The 21151-nt window shown below is 37.3% G+C and overlaps 2 protein-coding genes and 1 pseudogene across 3 annotated transcripts; all 3 read right to left on the bottom strand.

The window, feature by feature from the left end:
• Positions 1-5163: 5163 nt before the first annotated feature.
• LOC148690758 (B3 domain-containing transcription factor VRN1-like) lies at positions 5164-7704 on the bottom strand (annotated as a pseudogene). Its single transcript, XR_015956134.1, has 6 exons — positions 7662-7704; positions 7048-7326; positions 6958-6992; positions 6470-6858; positions 6053-6261; positions 5164-5958 (listed from the first exon to the last, which is right to left on the bottom strand). The product of XR_015956134.1 is annotated as a B3 domain-containing transcription factor VRN1-like (transcript).
• Positions 7705-8876: 1172 nt separating this feature from the next.
• LOC148690757 (B3 domain-containing protein LOC_Os12g40080-like) lies at positions 8877-12770 on the bottom strand. Its single transcript, XM_088685006.1, has 5 exons — positions 12560-12770; positions 10261-10415; positions 9610-10138; positions 9365-9492; positions 8877-9224 (listed from the first exon to the last, which is right to left on the bottom strand). Exons 1-5 carry the CDS (start codon positions 12768-12770, stop codon positions 8877-8879), a joined length of 1371 nt encoding a protein of 456 aa, XP_088541132.1.
• Positions 12771-14348: 1578 nt separating this feature from the next.
• On the bottom strand, positions 14349-15870 carry LOC137716481 (putative indole-3-pyruvate monooxygenase YUCCA11). Its single transcript, XM_068455970.2, has 4 exons — positions 15259-15870; positions 14879-15112; positions 14640-14762; positions 14349-14537 (listed from the first exon to the last, which is right to left on the bottom strand). The coding sequence occupies exons 1-4, from the start codon at positions 15868-15870 to the stop codon at positions 14349-14351; spliced, it is 1158 nt and encodes a 385-aa protein (XP_068312071.2).
• Between the last annotated feature and the right edge of the window lie 5281 nt (positions 15871-21151).

The following is a 21151-nucleotide window of genomic DNA, read 5'->3' as shown; positions in this document are numbered from 1 at the left end:
AAACGAGTTACGCCAAACAACATCAAATTCACATGCCAGGTTTCATATTAGCCTATAAATGATAGGACAGCTAATTTAACAAAAATAATAGAGAAAAGAGACAAATATAGTCAAACAATAAAATCGATGAGTTTTTGTAAATTGATGATTTTTGTTGATGATTCGGAGTTATAAATTTTAGTTTATGGCATTAATACATGGTTTTAAAAATTAGTACAAAAGATGATCTTATTTTTCATTTTCGCACTAAGGCCCCAAAAATTTCAGCTTTAGTTAGGTTGGCCGTATACCTACCACCACATATTTTTGAATACTTTTACTTACCACCACATATTTCTGAATACTTTTGCTTACCACCATCAAAATCTAAATTCATTCAATGATACTAAGTAGACTGGTAAGCAAATATGCACTCATGAATTGTTTGTGAAGAATTTGTTGGCAATATCAGTACGGCTCAAATATGAATTCGAAGGGCCTTTTTTTTTTTTCTTTTTTTTTTTTTTAATAAAAAATCCAAATGCCTTTGAGTTAATGGATGTCATTATTTTGCACTTATATGTGGTAAAACCCGTAAAGTTTAATGATATTATATGTAGTAAAACCAGTAAAGTTTAATGATATTTCCTTAGCTAGAATTTTTGTCTGACAAAATTAAACTTATGCACCAGATTCCTAGTGTGAGACATCGATTCTTTAACGTATGTTGACATTGTTGAAAATGCATGTAATATGTCGATACGTTGTGCAGGCAGTAATTGATAATTTTATGCACGATATATTACCCATGACATATCAACAGTTTATCATATTATCCATGTAATATGTCGATACAGTTTAATTACCGGACTAACTTTTAAAACTATTATGTGATGGATTTCTAGTAAAAACTTATGAGAGAAAAGGTAAAGAACAAAAGGAATTTTCAGAGAGTGTTTTTCAGAGAGTTAGAGTGAACAAATCATAGCTGCTAATTTTATTGATTGATTCATTCGTTTACATTCATTCTTATCTAGCTACAACCTTAAGTACATTGCCCTTCCATTTACAGCTGTGCTATATGTTCACATAAGCCATACACCTCACCTCTAATCTGAGACATACATGCGTCCAGTGTGAGATGGTTTTACACAACATACAATTTGTGAACTTTGCAGAACTAGTAGCCTTGTCTTCAGGCTCTAGAACCCGAAGGCCGAGACGTGTTCCTTCCTCGACCGCAATCGCAAGATCAAGAAGTCAGCAGCGTGCCCAACGCCACATCAACACATTTTACTCCCCCACCGAACTCGGCCGACGAGTTGGCACGCCCCGCACATAACCAAAGGATGTTGTTAGTTTATTAGTTACTCGGCATGCGCGCCACGTAGGATTGGTAGTTTTTAAGGTCAACAGCCTGACATTTTATAAAACTTAAAATAGCACATTAAAATTACAAGAAACAACTTTTAGTCAATAAATGTTTTAGGGTGAATTACAAAAAAATTACCTCAACTATTAGGCCAATCACAGTTTCATACCTCATGTTTAAAACATTTCAGTCATACCTCAACTTATAAATTTGTTGTAATGTCAGACCTCGGTTAACTTTTCTATCAAATTGACCGTTAAATGCTGATGTGGCTTGAGGCGGAGCCCAATTCCTATAAAAAATTTAATTAAATATTAAAAACTAAAAAATAAAATCATTTAATAATTTTTTTAAATGAGGGACCCACTCCTACAAACCCATCCCCCCTTCTTCTCTATCCACCCGTGTCCCTCACCCCTAACCTTCCTTCACACTTGTGTCCTCCAACTCTTTTCTTCTTCCTCATCCCCCTTTCTCTCCCCCTCCCCCTCCTCTTCATCCTCCTCCTCCTCCTCTACCATATTCCCTTATAATCCCTACTTTGCACCCTCACTATCCTCAAGGGTGAGATTGCCCAAGTCAAAATCCCAGAAATTTTACACCGTGATTTTGAGGTACTCGGAGGAAAAAGACGGAGATCATGAGAGAGAATGCGAGCTCGAGTTGTTATAGCTCTTGACAGGGCTCTTGATGCGGGTCGACGTACATGGAGTTGTTGAGGGTCGAGCTACGGTTTCTGAGATAGCGATACAGTGAGGGCGCAAAAAGGGGATTGGCGTCGGTTGGCGTTGTTGCAATAGTGGTGGCAGAGGCGGCGACGGAGACGATCTGCAACGAGGACAGCGACGACGAGAGGGGTGGGCTTCGTCTGAGCCTTAGTTCTGATAGCCCATAGGAGAAGAAGAAAAGAGTTGAAGGATGAAGTAATTAGTCTAGGATTTGATGGGCATTTAAGGGTTTCTAGAAAGTTGCAGAAGTAGGAAGACTTGACTGGAATTTGGCAGAGGTGGTTGGGTGGAGAAGACGATCGAGTAGGGAGGATGAAGAGGAGGGAGAGTCATGGTGGGGTTCTAGTTTTGGTGGTGAAGGAAGGTTGGGGGTAGGGGACATGGGTGCATAGGGAAGAAGAGGGATGGGATTGTAGGTGTGGGTCCTCCATTTAAAAAAAATTATTAAATGATTTTATTTTTTTTGTTTTTAATAACCTCTCCAATGCGGTCAAAGATAGATGGAAAGGTTGTTTTCATAATCTTTTCAATGAAAGACATGAAAGGACTATTTCTCTGGGGGAGTTGAGTAACTCAGAAGAGTGTATAAACTACTCCTTTTACCGCCAAATTAGGAAGGAATAAGTGGTTGTTTAGCTTTGAAAAAGATGAAGCATAGAAAAGCAGTGGGCCCAAATGATATACCAATCGAAGTGTGGAAAGTCTTGGGAGTGACAAGTATAACATGGCTCATAGACCTTTCCGATAGGATTTTGAAAGCGAAGAAGATGCCAAATGAGTGGCAAAATAGCACTTTGGTGCCTATCTACAAGAATAAGGGCGATGTACAAAAGTGCATGAATTATAAGGGTATTAAGCTAATGAGTCATACAATGAAGCTCTGGGAGAGAGTCATTGAGCATAGATTGAGGTAAGAGACACAGGTCTCGGACAACCAATTTGGGTTCATGCCAGGGCGCTCAACCATGGAGGCAATCTATCTCTTACGAAGATTAATAGAAAGATATAGAGATATGAAAAATGATTTACACATGGTCTTTATAGATTTGGAAAAAACGTATGATAGGGTCCCAAGAAATATTCTTTGGAGGATTTTAGAGAAGAAATGAGTACGAGTAGTATATATCCAAGTTATAAAGGATATGTATGATGGAGCAAAGACTATCGTAAGAACTCATGAAGGACAAACCGAAAGCTTCCTCATAACTGTAAGGTTACACCAAGGCTCATTTTTAAGTCCTTACCTTTTTGCATTGGTAATGGATAAGCTAACGGGACATATTCAAGATGATATTCCTTGGTGTATACTTTTCGCAGACGATATAGTAATGAAACTCAGGAAAGAGTAAATGCGAAGCTTAACCTTTGGAGAGAAGTGTTGGAATCTAAAGGTCTTCGCCTAAGTCAATCAAAGACAGAATATACGAAGTGCAAGTTTAGTGCAAATGGAGGCCTAAATGAGTTAGGGGTGAGGATCGGAGATTAGGAAGTACCAAAGAGTGACCAATTTCGCTACCTAGGATCTATCTTGCAAAAGAACAAAGATTTAGATAGAGACCTTAACCATAAAATACAAGCTGGATGGATGAAGTGAAGAGTGCATCTGGTGTGTTGTGTGACCGTCGTATGCCACTGAAGCTCAAGGGAAAATTTTATAGGTCGACAATAAGGTCGGCGATGCTGTATGGCACTGAATGTTGAGCGGTGAAGCATCAACACGTACATAAAATGGGTGTAACGGAGATAAGGATGCTTAGTTGGATGTGTGGGCACACGAGAAAGGATAATATTAGGAATTAAGATATACGAGGTAAAGTAGGAGTAGTCGAAATTCAAGGAAATATGAGAGAAAATCGGTTATGGTGGTTTGGACATGTGCAACGAAGACCTACTGACGCTCCTGTTAGAAGATGCGACTATGGGACAGAGGTCCATGGCCAAAGGGGTAGAGAAATACCTAGGAAGACTTTGGAAAAGACTCTAAGAAAAGACTTAGAGTACTTGCATCTAACGGAGAATATGATACAGAATAGCCAACCCCACCTAGTGGTAAAATGTTTTGTTGTTGTTGTAATATTTAATTAATTTTTTTAATAGGAAGTGGGTCTCGCCTCAAGCCACGTCAATATTTAACAGTCAATTTGACGGAAAAGTTAACGGAGGTCTGACATTGCAACAAATTTATAAGTGAGGTATGACATTGAAATGTTTTAAACATGAAGTATGAAACTGTGATTGGCCCAATAGTTGAAGTAGTTTTTTGTAATTTACCCAATATTTTATTACCTTAAAAAAAGCCAACTAAAAATATAGAAAAAATGTCAAAATATTTTATTGAACAATATAAAAAGAAAAAGAAAAATATTAGTTAGTGGATGTTCTTACCAAAAAGAAAACAAAAAATTTAAGGCATTTAAATGGAGAGGTGGATTGTCTGCAGTCCCATTTTTATATTCTCCTCATGCCCTCATGTGATGCGTGGTTACGGTTAAGTCATGTCAATATTTTATATTATTTTTTTATAGAAATAATAAAACAAAAAGTAATAGGAATATAAAATGTTAACGTGGCTTAACTGTGACCACACAAACAGAAGGGCATGGGAAAAGTATGGAAATGAGAGGGCAGACAATCCACCTCCTTTAAATGGCTGTGAAGTTTATTTGTTTGCTACCAGACTTTGAAATGATTTATGGCACGTTTACATATCCGTAATCGGAATCAATTTACGGAATTGGATTTCGATTACGGCATGCACCTTTGTTTATGTAATCTCAGAAGAAAGAAAAGATAAAAATGAAGGACCCCAGTGCTGGACAGGTACAAGTTTATTTCCATCAAGCATGTTGCGCATGCACGCTCGTAACATTATTTTTCTTCTATATATGGTGGAATATTTCCACTAGCATTAGAATTTTTCTTTCATTCTTATAGACCTCATTAACAAAAAAGATGTTACGACTTCCAAAGTTAACTCTTTTGAACGAGCATTTTATAAATTAAACAACGATGTATCATGAAAAAAGCCTAGTAAGTTAGAACATACGTGAACTAAACATGGTATATTTAAGTAAAAAGTACATTGTCCAAATTCGTAACCTTGACCTTAAAAAGTATCTATATACAAAATAAATAATACCCGAAGAAAACAACAATTCAAACCCTTGCAGCTCAACACATATTGTTGCCACGCAAGCGACTCTGCACATCGACCAACTATCACGCAAAGCACAAGAATTGCATTTGACACTGCCAAAGCACCAAAGTGACACTACAATATTAATAGTAAACAGGTGATGTTATTTAAATACACAAAACTGACGTATTTGCTGATAAACAATCTAATACAAGCAAGAGTGTCCAAATAGTTTTATGCTAGTTTGACATTTCACCAAATTGTCAAAGTTAGATATAGTGAAACTTGTGACTTGTGAGGGTGTCTTCAGAAGGAACTCAATTTAGAATTTTGTCCCAGGCTCCTAAAAACTCAGGACCAGCTCTAGCTTTCGGACTCCAACTTGTTCTCTTTTTCTTGTGGGACTGCGGTGCTATTGGAGATCTCCCCTCCGATTTTGGGCAGGGTAGAAAATCACCTTCTTCTATCTCAAGCACTGTTTTTTCCCCATCATCATGGGCTCGGAAAAGGACGACATCAAACAAAGGTTTAGTGTTGTTGGTATTCAACACAAAAGCGCGCACATCATCCAGTACCAAATTATTGTCACGCACAAATTCCAACCAACCTCTACAGAAAGTGAAATTGGATTTTCCTTTATCGTAATTCATATCAACATGCCAAGTTCTTCCATCCGAAACTCGAAGGGTAACCTTACTAGAATCCCTCACAAGATGTAGATTGCGACACTCAGAGGGCAACCACTGAAGAAAAAATAAAAACAAAAACAAGAAAAAAAGAGTAAGGAAATCTACTGATACAAGTAAACATACTTTGTGATGGTCTTGAATGACTTACCAAGAATCGTCGAAGATAAGTTGGCTTCGTGGCAACATGGAAAGAAGAAGGGTTTTGAGATTTGAAGACCTCGGCTCTATCAAGAGCTGTAGCTTTTCCATTCTTAGTCAATGGATTCATTCTCCCAACATACCCAGGTCTTTGTTTCTCGAATATTCGAGTGTTAGATTTGCCTTCTCCACGTTTATTAGCGGGAAAATTATCTTTCCCTGTTAAAGATTGCAATATATAGAACATTACATGCAAACCCCTAATGGCAGAAAACAAAATAACATGTATTAAAAATAGAAACACATGTTTGGCAATTTTTCATTTCTTTTCAACTTTTTCAATGACTTCTCGAAGGTCATTTGACGAAAGTTGAATGATCAAACTATGATATGTAATAGTGTAAGTTGATGTTGAGTTAGGCTTTACCACTTGAACTTGTTCTGTTTTTCTTGTGAGGCCTAGTACAAGGCAATGTAGATTTCCCCCTATGGGTTGAATAATCCTCTAAATCATCATCAGAATCATCATCTTGATCAGCTGAGTCCATCTGGGGCATTGCTTGTGGATAGTCAATCTCTGTGCAACTTCTATCAAATACGAACACGTTGAATTTGGAATTCCCTTCATATTGAAATACTAGCCAGTGACCAGCGTAGAGAGTAAAACTCAGAGAAGTCTGGCCAACCATTGTCAAACCAAGCCTTACCATCCCATCTTCTGAGTTCTACTGGCCATTCTGAACCATTTGGAAGCTTAAGCAGTACTGGGTTTGAAAGCTTATCTCCATATTTCTTCACAAATTTCTTTGGAATACTCTGTGCACAACAGAGATCGTGTTAACTAACTGGTGATAAATTTAAAAGGATGAATTGCAGACTTCAAGCATTAAAATTCAACCCTAACAAAGCAATAACAGAAGAGATTAAAAGCCAATTAAGCAAACACTCGCCTGCAAATCCAATGATTTCAACAATTTACACTTCTCAGCAAAATTAGACCGATACTGGAGGCATTGGAGCACCAGATTAAGGTCAGCTTTTCGAGCCTGGGTAATCTGTCGCTGATAGCAGTCATACCGGCGTCCGATAAGCTGTTCAAATCAAGCACGTTGTCGTCGGAGCCATTGGCAGAATGCAGCCTCACCGACGAGAGGTTAAGGCGCTCGTCAAAGTGAACGGTGCGGACGTTGCGGAATTGGCGGCGAAGCCGACGATGAGGTTCGGGCTGCCGATGGTGCCGATGCAGAGGGCGGTGCTCCTGAGGCGCTCGAGGGCGAGCTAGAGCTTGCAGACGAGGGAGCAGGCATCACTGCTGGGCTTGGAGTCAAGCAACCCATTTGATGCAAACTTGTCAGACATAAAAAAGGAGCTTCCATAAAAAAAAGAGTGTGGTTGACATTAAAGGCGGAAGAGTGTGGTTGACATTAAAAATAAGAGGGCGGTGCTGCCGTGGAGGTATAATTGCACAGACACAGAGAGAAGAAGAGAAGGCTAGCAGAAATAAAGAGGGTGGTTGGACATTTTTATCCTTGTACTTAACTGAGCTTAGCAGAAGTTTGTTTTTTGGGTTAATTTTGCTAATAATTTTCATCATAAGGGTTTAATCTTAATTTTCTTACCACATGGGTAATCCTCCGAATATCCTATTACCACGGAAACCATTAATCCGATTTGGCCTGTTGAAAAAACAATCTTATATAGAGATTAAAACAAAATTTTCTATTAAATTATTAAGTGTTGATTATCGTACTTATTTATTATTGGTAACGCAACATCACATAATTACAAATATGGTCTAAAAAATTGATCTACTTAACATTATTCTTCACTTTATATACACAATATTCATTGTATTGAAAAGCCATTCATCCCTTCGTAGAACTCGATGTGCACTTCAAAAATGTCAACTTCAATTATGATAATGCGATGTTTATTGAAAAAAAGGGTTGGAAAGTGTAGCATTTTTGGAATATCAAAAGTCCAATTAAAGTATTGTATTTATTTAGAAATGTGTTATCCACACACATTTTTTTACTTCTCACATATCCTCTTAATTTGCTACTGTCAGATCGAATGAATTAAAGAAGATCAAATGACATAAATTAACAATGGATGTGTGAGAAATCCACACCCCATATATCTAATGGGTAATGCTAGAGAGATTAAATTTGTAGACAAAATTGACAAACTAAATAATGTGTCATTAATAAAAATAAGCACGTTTATCAACACTTAAGCCATAATCCAATCATCATAGTCACAACTAAATTTGTATGCCAAGGAGGGCCTCTGCTCTGTTTCATAGTCATGCATAAGAAATCTTTGCATGTAATAAGTTATCGAGGAATACTTAAGCTTAGAAGGTGGTTCACGTGAAAACGATCAGAATTCGAACACATTATTTATAGCTCCATTCGTTACATCAGTTTAATAATAAATAAATAAATAAACCACAAAGAAACGACTGATTCATCATGCAGTGCACTTAGAAGAATGACTGTTCAATTGGTTAGTTGACTGAGATAAACAAACAAAACCAAATTTACCAGATTATTCCTAAAAGAGACAATTGGGGAGATGAAGGGGGGAGGACGGTTCTCAGGGTTGGGTCTATTGGGTTTTCTTGTTTTTATTTTTGGTTATGTTTAATTTATTTTCTTAAATTTTTTGAAAAAACATTTATTTTTAAAGTTAACATTGGTTAGTTAGTGGAACACAAGGCGAGCTACTAGGAGGGGAGCAGACAGCGAGATTGATAGTGGTAAGCAAAAACTGTTCCTAAACATATGACATTTTTTGTTCAAAAGGAAATCATTTCAGAAATTTGTCCCAGGCTATAAGTTTTGAACAGAATCAGCAGCTGCATCAACATTTGCTTCCATCTCAGCTGGCACTATTTTCTCCCTGTCAATATTGGTACGCTTTGTAGCTTGTCCAGAGCGGAAAAAGACAACATCAAATAAAGGTTTAGCGCTGTTGTTGATCGACACAAAGACACACACATCACCACTTTCCAAATTATTGTCACGCACAACTTCCATCCAACCACGCCCGAATTTGGCCTTCTTTCCTTCTGAAAAATAATTCAAATCAACGGGCCAAGTTCCCATATTTGAAACTCGAAGGATGACTTCACAGGACTTTTTGATATGATGTAGCTTGTGAAAATCAGACGGCAAAAACTGAAAAGAACACACAACGAAGAAAACAATGCAGAAAGGCGAAGGTAAGAAAATCTTTGAAAGAAACATTGATGATTCTTCTACTGATATAAGTAAACGAAATCTTAATGGCTCAACATGGACGTTCGTGGAATGCTTACTAAGAAATAAGAGCTGATGTAACTAGGACTCATGGCAACAACAAAAGAAGTAGGGTTTTGAGATTTGAAAGCAGTAGCTCTCTGAAGGGCTATACTGCCTCCACGTTCAGTTGGAACATCATATTTCCCTGTAAAAAAAGTAAAATATTACAAACAAGAAGAGAATAAAAGAACATAATATGGTTATGTAGAAACATATATGTTCTTTCGTTTTCACTTCTATCCTAGATTTTAGACTGCTTTACCGCTTGTAGTTGTTCTGCTTTTCTTCTGAGGCTGAGGATATGGTAATGAAGATTTCTTACTTGTTTTTCTTTGGTGGGATGGAAATTTGTCAAATATTACAACAGAATTATCACAAGAATCATCACTGGATCCATTACTAGAATTGTTATCAGAATCCTCACTAAACTCATCACTAGAGTCATCAGTAGAATCATCATCCAAGATTTGAACAGAATCACCATCTGCTTGATCAGATTCTTCCATCTTAGGCACTGTTTTTCCCTCATCAATGCTACAACTGGCAGCTTCTTTAGAGCGGAAAATGAAAACATCAAATAAGGGTTTTACGTTGCTAGTTGACACAAAAACACACACGTCACCAAGTTCCAAATTATTGTCACAAACAAAGTCCATCCAACCACGCCTGAATGTGGCCTTTCCTTCTTCATATCTCAAATCAACAGTCCAAGTTCTCCCATCCGAAACTTGAAGAATGACCTCACAGGATTTCTTAATAGGACGTAGCTTGCAAAACTCAGATGGCAACCACTGGAAGGAACACAAAAATAACAAAGGATAGCATGAATGAGAAAGTAAAAAAGGGAATGAAGATTGAGAATATTAATGATATTATTTACTGACACATGAATACAAAATTTTATAAAGTTTACCAAGAGCCCAGAGTTGATATAACTGAGCCTCATGACAACAATGAAAGAGGGGTTTTGTGATTTGAAAGCAATAGCTCTCCGAAGAGCTACAACCTCTCCACTTGGAGTGCTAGACAACGTGACTCCATATTTTTCAGCTGGAAAATCACATTTTCCTGTAAAACAATTTGCAGTAGGATATTACAGATTAGCTGAAAACACAATAGGTAATGCAACTATAAACAAACATGTCGTAGACGTTGAATCAAAGGTCTTTCAAAACAGCACTACCAGTTTGCAGAAGGAAAGATCTGTTCACTAGGTTTTATCGATTTGAGGGTGGGGTGTTGGAGTACATAATTTTACCCCAAAAAAGTCCAATTAATTCGGTTAGCTAAACGAGTCAAATTACTTGCCTTTAATTAGGTTGAATGTATACTATGAACTAGGCCTGTAAACGAGTTAGGTTTATTGGATTTGGGTTGGGTCCAATCCGATCCGTTAATTTGATGAAACATTCAAACTAAAGCCGTTAAGTTAATGGATTATCCAAACCCAACTCGTTAAGCTAACGAATCATCCGTTTCAACTGTTAGCAATATTTTTTTTTTGGGTTAATGACAAAAAACTACCTCAAGTATGGGTCAAATGACACTTTCATACCTCATCTTTTAAAATTGACAATGTCATACCTCATCTTACGAATTTGTGTCAATGTTATACCTTCTGTTAGCTTGACCGTTTATTTCTCAGTTAAATGCTGACGTGGCTTGATCCGGGACCCATTTTTATTAAAAAATTATTAAAAAAATTATTAAAAACAAAAAAAATCATTTAATATTATTTAAATATTAAAATAATAAAAAAAAGTACATAAAAAATAAAAAACATTAGCCATCATCTTCCCTCTCCTTTTGTGCATCTCCCCCCTCTCTCTTCCCCCATCATCTTCCTGCAACCCAGCAACCCAGAAAAGAAGAAGGAGAAAGAAGAAGAAGAAGAAGAGGAAAAAAAAAAAAACCCAAACCAAACCAAACCCAGTTCATCCCCCCTCCCCCCACCACAAACTCAACCCCCTGCAACCTAGAAATGAGGAGGAAGAAGAAGGAAACACAAAAAAAAAAAAAAAAAAAAAAAAAAAAAAAAAAAAAAAAAAAAAAAAAACAGTAGCAAACCCAGTTCGTCCCCTGCAGAAGAAGAAGAAGAAGAAGAAGATGGAAGAAGAAGAAGAGAGAAGAAAAAAAAAAAATAGCAGCAAACCCGTCCCCTCCCACCCAACCCCCCAACCTAACCCGCAGAAGAAGAAGAAGAAGAAGAGGGAAGCAGAAGAAGAGAGAAGAAAAAAAAAAAAAAAAAAAAAACAATTGGAAACCCAGTTCGTCCCCCTGCAGAAGAAGAAGAAGAAGAAGAGGGAAGAAGAAGAGAGAAGGAAAAAAAAAAAAAAAAAAAAACAAACAGCATCAACCCAGTTCGCCCCCCTCACACCCACCCTCTCCCCTCCACACCCATTCCCCCAAACCACACACCCCCCACCCCCCCCCCCCCCCCCCCCCCCCCCCCCCCCCGCCGCCCCCGCCGCCCATTTTCTCCTCGCCCAGGAGAATGGGTATTTTTTCTGGGTTTTTTTTTTTTTTTTTTTTTTTTTGGGGTTGTAGGTAGTGGGTGCGAGGTTGGGTGCAGAGGGTGGGGGTGCGAAGGTGGGGAGGTTGGGTGCGTGGGTGTGGGGAGAAGAGGGGGTGAGGAGCAAGGAAAACAAATTGATTTTTTTTTTTTTTTCTCTTCTGTTTTTCTGGGTTGTAGTTGCAGAAAGGGGAAGAAGATGAAGATGGGGAGAAGGGAGACAGGGGGGGAAGGGACGGACGTTGGTTTTTATTTTTTTATTTTTTTTTTTTTATAATAATTTTTTTTTTATTTTAATATTTAAATAATATTAAATGATTTTTTTTTGTTTTTAATAATTTTTTAATAAAAATGGGTCCCGGATCAAGCCACGTCAGCATTTAACTGAGAAATAAACGGCCAAGCTAACGGAAGGTATAACATTGACACAAATTTGTAAGATGAGGTATGACATTGTCAATTTTAAAAGATGAGGTATGAAAGTGTCATTTGACCCATACTTGAGGTAGTTTTTTGTAATTAACCTTTTTTTTTTTACCAGGTTAACAAACAAACAAAAAAAAAAAAAAAAAAAAAATGCAATTACGCTCAAACAAAAACAAAATTTTGATTCAGGAGCAAAATCAACATACAACAATTAATTTGGATAAGCTTGGACGAATGCAAAAAATGCAATTAAGTCGACGCTGGACAAAACAACCTTTAGCAATTCCTCTTCTCCCTCTGCAAATTTCACCCCTGCTGGCGGAGTGGGTGTTCGGGATTTCGAAGAATTGCAGACTTTGTGGGATGTCAAAAGCTAAGTTGAGAATTGCGGCGTAGCAAAGGTGAGCGCGAGGGATTGAATCTGAGAGGTGTCTCTTTTCGCGTCCAGCTGATTGCAGCCGTTCGATCCGCACAGGGCCATCCATTTGGGTTTACGACTATTGAATTTACACAAAAGTCTTCACTAACGGGTGTTAACGGATGATTAACGGATTTCACGAGTTCACCTAAAATGACCCGTTATTTAACAGGTGATTAACGAATTCACCCGTTAACCACCCGACCCGTTTAACACTCATTCGAATACTAATTTTAACGGGTCGTGTCGGGTTAACGGATCGGGTTGAAAATGTCAGGTCTACTATGAACGCAACATCCCAAAAAGAGAAGAAATAGTCTTTAAGGATTGTCTGGCACCTCATATTTTTTTGGAAAATTTTATTTGAACTCATATAACCTCTCTTTCCGCCCAACTTAAACTTCAAATGTGAATTGTCTTTTCTACCTTATTGCATAATTACCATCAAGTATAAGATGAAATTAATAATCAAATTAAAATGTATCAATAAACCCACCTAATAATCAAACTCTACCATCACACAATCTTTATCCAACGTTCATTCTAGCTAAAACCTTAAGACGCTTTCATAGAGAAAAGCAAACTCTTTTTTACTGATAGATGATGATTTTGAAGTTTTAAATCCTCTAACTAAAGTATGAATCGATTTATACAAAAAAAAAAAAAAAAAAAAAAAAAAAAAATCATTTGATTTGATTTTTTTTTTTTTTTTTTTCGTTTTGTTTTGTTTTTAAGAATTTAAAATTTTTGAACAAAATCAGCGCCTTTTCCATGATGCTTGCATATAAGAGATTGTGTTTTTTCTCCTTAGTAAATGCTTCAATGTTTGCAGCAGAACGCTCTGCATGAAGTTGGTGTCTGCAGCAGAGACTTCATTCATGTGCTATGAAGCTGCAAGAGGATACCGGTTGAAGAAACAAAGAAAGAGTGGAATAGTTAATCTCATGAGAAAAAAAAATTCTATTAGATAATGAACCTAGGAACAAATTTGAATCTTTTGTAGCAGATATAATTGTATTCTACAACATTTTATAAAAGAAATTATATGACAGCTAAGCACATGTCGCTAGAGAGACAAATCTTGAATGAGTCGTAGAACATTGACCTTGTGTTTTTATATTCCAAATGGGTGTAAAGACAGATTTATATATTGAATTGAGTTTGTGAGGGTAATTTAGTTAGTAAATTTGGGTTAAAAGAGATATTGATAGTTTAATTAAAAACTAGCATATAGGCACACACAAAGTGTGTGAGAAATTTTTTTTTTTATTTTTGTTTTTGAAGGACAATACTTGCATTCTCCTATTTAGTCAATACTTACCACAAGCAGCTACATCCCAACGGACTGCTATGCTAATTAGCTCTATTTGCATGTGAATAAAGAGGAAAATTTCTAATTCTAAAAAAGAAAGATGGATCATATGCAATGCAGGTAAATTCGTATTACATAAATACTTAGTGCAGGTACAACTTCCAAAAACAAATGCAAAGAATCAATTAACTCGCTGAAAAATCAATTCAAAGAATGTAAAGAATTAATGTTACAAATCCTTCAACTTTAATATCATGTCAGCAGGTTAGTATGACATTCATGAATGTAATACGAATGCCATGTTACTGTATCACGCTTGATAATCCATCACAGTCAATCCATTTTCTTGTAGTGTAAGTTCAAACACGAACTAATGTCATTTGCTATACAATGTGCATCATGTGCAATGCCAAGCAATCCACGGCTTGAGAACCCAGCGCTGTAAAGACCATTTTCTGATTTCCAGTGATCTGGGAACCTCTTTTGTGGCATTCCATTGTCGTTAAAGTAGCAGTTGTCATCCTTCACAAGAAAACAATGAACAACGTTATTTGGACTGTATATATCATAAAGAGTAGCAATTCTTCGGTACATGCTAAGAAAACATTTGACATAAACACATACCTTAAGCCAATTTAGAACGCTGCTTTTGTAGCCTGTAGCAAATATGATAGCATCGTACCAATTATAGATGCCATTTTCAAATTTGATTAGATTTCCTTCTATGCTTGTTATGGAAGGCAAGACCTGATGAAATTTTTTATCGATAGTTAATTATTTTAATTGTCAACAACATAAGTAAATGTTATAAATCTGCAAGATAAAGAATGAAGATATAAATTATGCATTAAAAATTATTTTACCGTTATTTCTCTGGTTTTAATCTTCTTAATGCAACCAACGTCGATAGTGGGGGATCGACCCTTAGTAGCCTTGAGATAAAAAGGTCCCTGTTTTGGCTTTTGAATTCCGTACTTGGATAAATTTCCGTACTTCAATTTGCCTAATTCTACGACAACCATGTCGACTATTGTAACTGGGAGGAGTTTTAACAAAACCATTCCCAAGAACACAATTTCCTTGCTGAGAACATGTACCTGCGATGTTTACAAAAGTTTAAATATTAATGTACTTGAAATAAGATGATCGATACAAATTTGATTGCACATTCAAGGAGCTTAAAAAAAAAAGGAACAACTTTAGTTGTCCTTGTGTGGGAGAAAAAGGCAGGCAGAAGTTTTACCGGGCTACGGACAACAATGGAAGTATTAGCTCCCGAACTCGACAAATCATAAGCAATTTCCATGCCTGAATTACCAGAACCAACGACCAAAACATTTTTCCCACCATATTTCTTGCCGTTTTCATACTTGCTTGAATGAATGGCCTGCCCATTGAACCCATCCAAGCCACGCACTTGAGGAATATAACCTACGCTATTTTCACCACTTGCCACCACAAGAAACTTCCCAAGATACATTTCTTGCGCACCCGAAAGCGTGTTCTCGACCTTGACACACCATTTCTCTAAATCCACATCGTAGAAAGCAGACTTCACGCTTCGGTTGCACTTAGGGTTTATGTTGAATTGGGATACATAAGTATCCAAGTATTGAACAAACAAATTCTTGGGGACGTATGTAGGTGTATCTGAAGGGAAAGGCATATAGGGAAGTTCGCAAAATTGCTTTGCTAAGTGTAGCTTCAAACGATCATACGACTTTTTCTTCCAAAGAGAAGCATAGCAATCTTCTCTTTCGAGTACCGCATTTGTAATGTTAAGGTGATTAAGACACGCTGAGGTTGCTAAGCCGGCCGGACCAGCACCGACGATGACCACCTGCACTTCCTCCATTTCTATGTTGAATTTTGGTTAGGTGGTTTTGTCAAGTGACTGAAAGATTCTTGTTTTTGTTTTTCGGAATTTGATTCTGTGTACAACATATTACACGCTCAGGAATTTAAACCCAATAGTACAACACAAAGCCAACTTAGAATTACTAATTACAGGCAGGACTACTTACTCATTTCTAACAAATTTGTTGAATCAGTTGCAGCAGTACAGCGTATGAATAATTCCTGTCGTGTTTGGAGCACTTTGATGTGGAACCATGCGAACTTCTCCTGTCAAACAGTTTCGCTTTGCAAATGCAGCCCAGCCAGCAGATATGTAGTTGAAACGAGTTACGCCAAACAACATCAAATTCACATGCCAGGTTTCATATTAGCCTATAAATGATAGGATAGCTAATTTAGCAAAAATAATAGAGAAAAGAGACAAATATAGTCAAACAATAAAATCGATGAGTTTTTGTAAATTGATGATTTTTGTTGATGATTCGGAGTTATAAATTTTAGTTTATGGCATTAATACATGGTTTTAAAAATTAGTACAAGAGATGATCTTATTTTTCATTTTCGCACTATGGCCCCAAAAGTTTCAGCTTTAGTTAGGTTGGCCGTATACCTACCACTACATATTTCTGAATGCTTTTCCTTACCACCACATATTTTTGAATACTTTTGCTTACCACCATCAAAATCTAAACTCATTCAATGATACTAAGTAGACTGGTAAGCAAATATGTACTCATGAATTGTTTGTGAAGAATTTGTTGGCAATATCAGTACGGCTCAAATATGAATTCGAAGGGCCTTTTTTTTTTTTTTTTTTTTTCCTTTTTTTTTTTTTTTTTTTTATAAAAAATCCAAACGCCTTTGAGTTACATGGATGTCATTATTTTGCACTTATATGTAGTAAAACCAGTAAAGTTTAATGATATTATATGTAGTAAAACCAGTAAAGTTTAATGATATTTCCTTAGCTAGAATTTTTGTCTGACAAAATTAAACTTATGCACCAGATTCCTAGTGTGGGACATCGATTCTTTAACGTACGTTGACATTGTTGAAAATGCATGTAATATGTCGATACGTTGTGCAGGCAGTAATTGATAATTTTATGCACGATATATTACCCATGACATATCAACAGTTTATCATCATATTACCCAAGTAATATGTCGATACAGTTTAATTACCGGACTAACTTTTAAAACTATTATGTGATGGATTTCTAGTAAAAACTTATGAGAGAAAAGGTAAAGAACAAAAGGAATTTTCAGAAAGTGTTTTTCAGAGAGTTAGAGTGAACAAATCATAGCTGCTAATTTTATTGATTGATTCATTCGTTTACATTCATTCTTATCTAGCTACAACCTCAAGTACATTGTCCTTCCATTTACAGCTGTGCTATATGTTCACATAAGCCATACACCTCACCTCTAATCTGAGACATACATGCATCCAGTGTGAGATGGTTTTACACAACATACAATTTGTGAACTTTGCAGAACTAGCAACCTTGTCTTCAGGCTCTAGAACCCGAAGGCCAAGACGTGTTCCTTCCTCGACCGCAATCGCAAGATCAAGAAATCAGCAGCGCGCCCAACGCCACATCAACACATTTTATTCCCCCACCGAACTCGGCCGACGAGTTGGCACGCCCCACACATAACCAAACGATGTAGTTAGTTTATTAATTACTCGGCATGCGCGCCACGTAGGATTGATAGTTTTTAAGGTCAATAGCCTGACATTTTATAAAACTTAAAATAGCACATTAAAATTACAAGAAACAACTTTTAGTCAATAAATGTTTTAGGGTGAATTACAAAAAAACTACCTCAACTATTGGGCCAATCACAGTTTAATACCTCATGTTTAAAACATTTCAATGTCATACCTCAACTTATAAATTTCTTGTAATGTTAGACCTCCGTTAACTTTTCTATCAAATTGACCGTTAAATGCTGACGTGGCTTGAGGCGGAGCCCAATTCCTATAAAAAAATTAATTAAATATTAAAAACTAAAAAATAAAATCATTTAATAATTTTTTTAAATGAGGGACCCATTCCTACAAACCCATCCCCCCTTCTTCTCTATCCACCCGTGTCCCTCACCCCTAACCTTCCTTCACACTTGTGTCCTCCAACTCTTTTCTTCTTCCTCATCCCCCTTTCTCTCCCCCTCCCCCTCCTCTTCATCCTCCTCCTCCTCCTCTACCATATTCCCCTATAATACCTATTTTGCACCCTCACTATCCTCAAGGGCAAGATTGCCCAAGTCAAAATCCCAGAAATTTTACACTGGGATTTTGAGGTACTCGAAGGAAAAAGACGGAGATCATGAGAGAGAGTACGAGCTCGAGTTGTCAGAGCTCTTGACAAGGCTCTTGATGCAGGTCGATGTACGTGGAGTTGTCGGGGGTCAAGCTACGATTTCAGAGATAGCGATACAGTGAGGGCGCAAAAAGGGGATTGGCGTCGGTTGGCGTTGTTGCAATAGTGGTGGCAGAGGCGGCGACGGAGACGATCTGCAAAAAAGACAGTGACGACGAGAGAGGTAGGCTTCGTCTGAGCCTTAATTCTCATAGCCCATAGGAGAAGAAGAAAAGAGTTGAAGGATGAAGTAATTAGGCTAGGATTTGATGGGCATTTAAGGGTTTTTGGAGAGTTGCAGAAGTAGGAAGACTTGACTGGAATTTGGCAGAGGTGGCTGGGTGGAGAAGACGATCAAGTAGGGAGGATGAAGACGAGGGAGAGTCATGGTGGGGTTCTAGTTTTGGTGGTGAAGGAAGGTTGGGGGTAGGGGACACGGGTGCATAGGGAAGAAGAGGGATGAGATTGTAGGTGTGGGTCCTCCATTTAAAAAAAATTATTAAATGATTTTATTTTTTTTGTTTTTAATAACCTCTCCAATGCGGGCAAAGATAGATGGAGAGGTTGTTTTCATAATCTTTTCAATGAAGGACATGAAAGGAGTATTTCTCTGGGGGAGTTGAGTAACTCAGAAGAGTGTAGAAACTACTCCTTTTACCGTCGAATTAGGAAGGAATAAGTGGTTGTTTAGCTTTGAAAAAGATGAAGCATAGAAAAGCAGTGGGCCCAAATGATATATCAATCGAAGTGTGGAAAGTCTTCGGAGTGACAAGTATAACATGGCTCACAGACCTTTCCGATAGGATTTTGAAAGCGAAGAAGATGCCAAATGAGTGGCAAAAGAGCACTTTGGTGCCTCTCTACAAGAATAAGGGTGATGTACAAAAGCGCATGAATTATAAGGTATTTAGCTAATGAGTCATACGATGAAGCTCTGGGAGAGAGTCATTGAGCATAGATTGAGGTAAGAGACACGGGTCTCGGACAACCAATTTGGGTTCATGCCAGGGCGCTCAACCATGGAGGCAATCTATCTCTTACGAAGATTAATAGAAAGATATAGAGATATGAAAAATGATTTACACATGGTCTTTATAGATTTGGAAAAAACGTATGATAGGGTCCCAAGAGATATTCTTTGGAGGATTTTAGAGAAGAAAGGTGTACGAGTAGTATATATCCAAGTTATAAAGGATATGTATGATGGAGCAAAGGCTATCGTAAGAACTCATGAAGGACAAACCGAAAGCTTCCTCATAACTGTAGGGTTACACCAAGGCTCATCTTTAAGTCCTTACCTTTTTTCATTGGTAATGGATAAGCTAACGGGACATATTCAAGATGATATTCCTTGGGGTATGTTTTTCGCAGACGATATAGTGTTGATAGATGAAACTCAGGAAAGGGTAAATGCGAAGCTTAACCTTTGGAGAGAAGTGTTGGAATCTAAAGGTCTTCGCCTAAGTCAATCAAAGACAGAATATACGAAGTGCAAGTTTAGTGCAAATGGAGGCCCAAATGAGTTAGGGTGAGGATCAGAGATTAGGAAGTACCAAAGAGTGACCAATTTCGCTACCTAGGATCTATCTTGCAAGAGAACAAAGATTTAGATAGAGACTTCAACCATAAAATACAAGTTGGATGGATGAAGTGGAAGAGTGCATCTGGTGTGTTGTGTGACCGTCGTATGCCACTGAAGCTCAAGGGAAAATTGTATAGGACGACAATAAGGTCGACGATGCTGTATGGCACTGAATGTTGAGCGGTGAAGCATCAACACGTACATAAAATGGGTGTAGCGGAGATGAGGATGCTTCGTTGGATGTGTGGGCACACGAGAAAGGATAAGATTAGGAATGAAGATATATGAGGTAAAGTAGGAGTAGTCGAAATTCAAGAAAAGATGAGAGAAAATCGGTTACGGTGGTTTGGACATGTGCAACGAAGGCCTACTGACGCTCCTGTTAGAAGATGCGACTACGAGACAGAGGTCCATGGCCTAGAAATACCTAGGAAGACTTTGGAAAAGACTCTAAGAAAAGACTTAGAGTACTTGGATCTAACGGAGGATATGATACAGAATAGCCAACCCCACTTAGTAGTAAAAGGCTTTGTTGTTGTTGTTGTTGTTGTTGTAATATTTAATTAATTTTTTTAATAGGAAGTGGGTCTCACCTCAAGCCACGTCAATATTTAACAGTCAATTTGACGGAAAAGTTAACGGATGTCTGACATTGCAACAAATTTATAAGTTGAGGTATGACATTGAAATGTTTTAAACATGAAGTATGAAACTGTGATTGGACCAATAGTTGAAGTAATTTTTTGTAATTTATCCAATATTTTATTACCTTAAAAAAAGCCAACTAAAAATATAGAAAAAATTTCAAAATATTTGATTGAACAATATAAAAAGAAAAAGAAAAATATTAGTTAGTGGATGTTCTTACCAAAAAGAAAACGAAAAACTTAAGGCATTTAAATGGAGAGGTGGATTGTCTGCCGTCCCATTTTTATATTCTCCTCATGCCCTCATGTGATGCGTGGTTACGGTTAAGTCACGTCAACATTTTATATTAATTTTTTATAGAAATAATAAAACAAAAAGTAATAGGAATATAAAATGTTAACGTGGCTTAACTGTGACCACAAAAACAGAAGGGCATGGGATAAGTATGGAAATGGGAGGGCAGACAATCCACCTCCTTTAAATGGCTGTGAAGTTTATTTGTCTGCTACCAGACTTTGAAATGATTTATGGCACGTTTACATTTCCGTAATCGGAATCAATTTATGGAATTGAATTCCGATTACGGCATACACCTTTGTTTACGTAATCTCAGAAGAAAGAAAAGATAAAAATGAAGGACCGCAGTGCTGGACAGGTACAAGTTTATTTCCATCAAGCATGTTG

Source organism: Pyrus communis, chromosome 15, assembly GCF_041283825.1.
Source record: "Pyrus communis isolate YQ-2024b chromosome 15, ASM4128382v1, whole genome shotgun sequence".
In the NCBI taxonomy this organism is placed as follows: domain Eukaryota; kingdom Viridiplantae; phylum Streptophyta; class Magnoliopsida; order Rosales; family Rosaceae; genus Pyrus; species Pyrus communis.
This window is presented reverse-complemented; position numbering and strand designations above follow the sequence as displayed.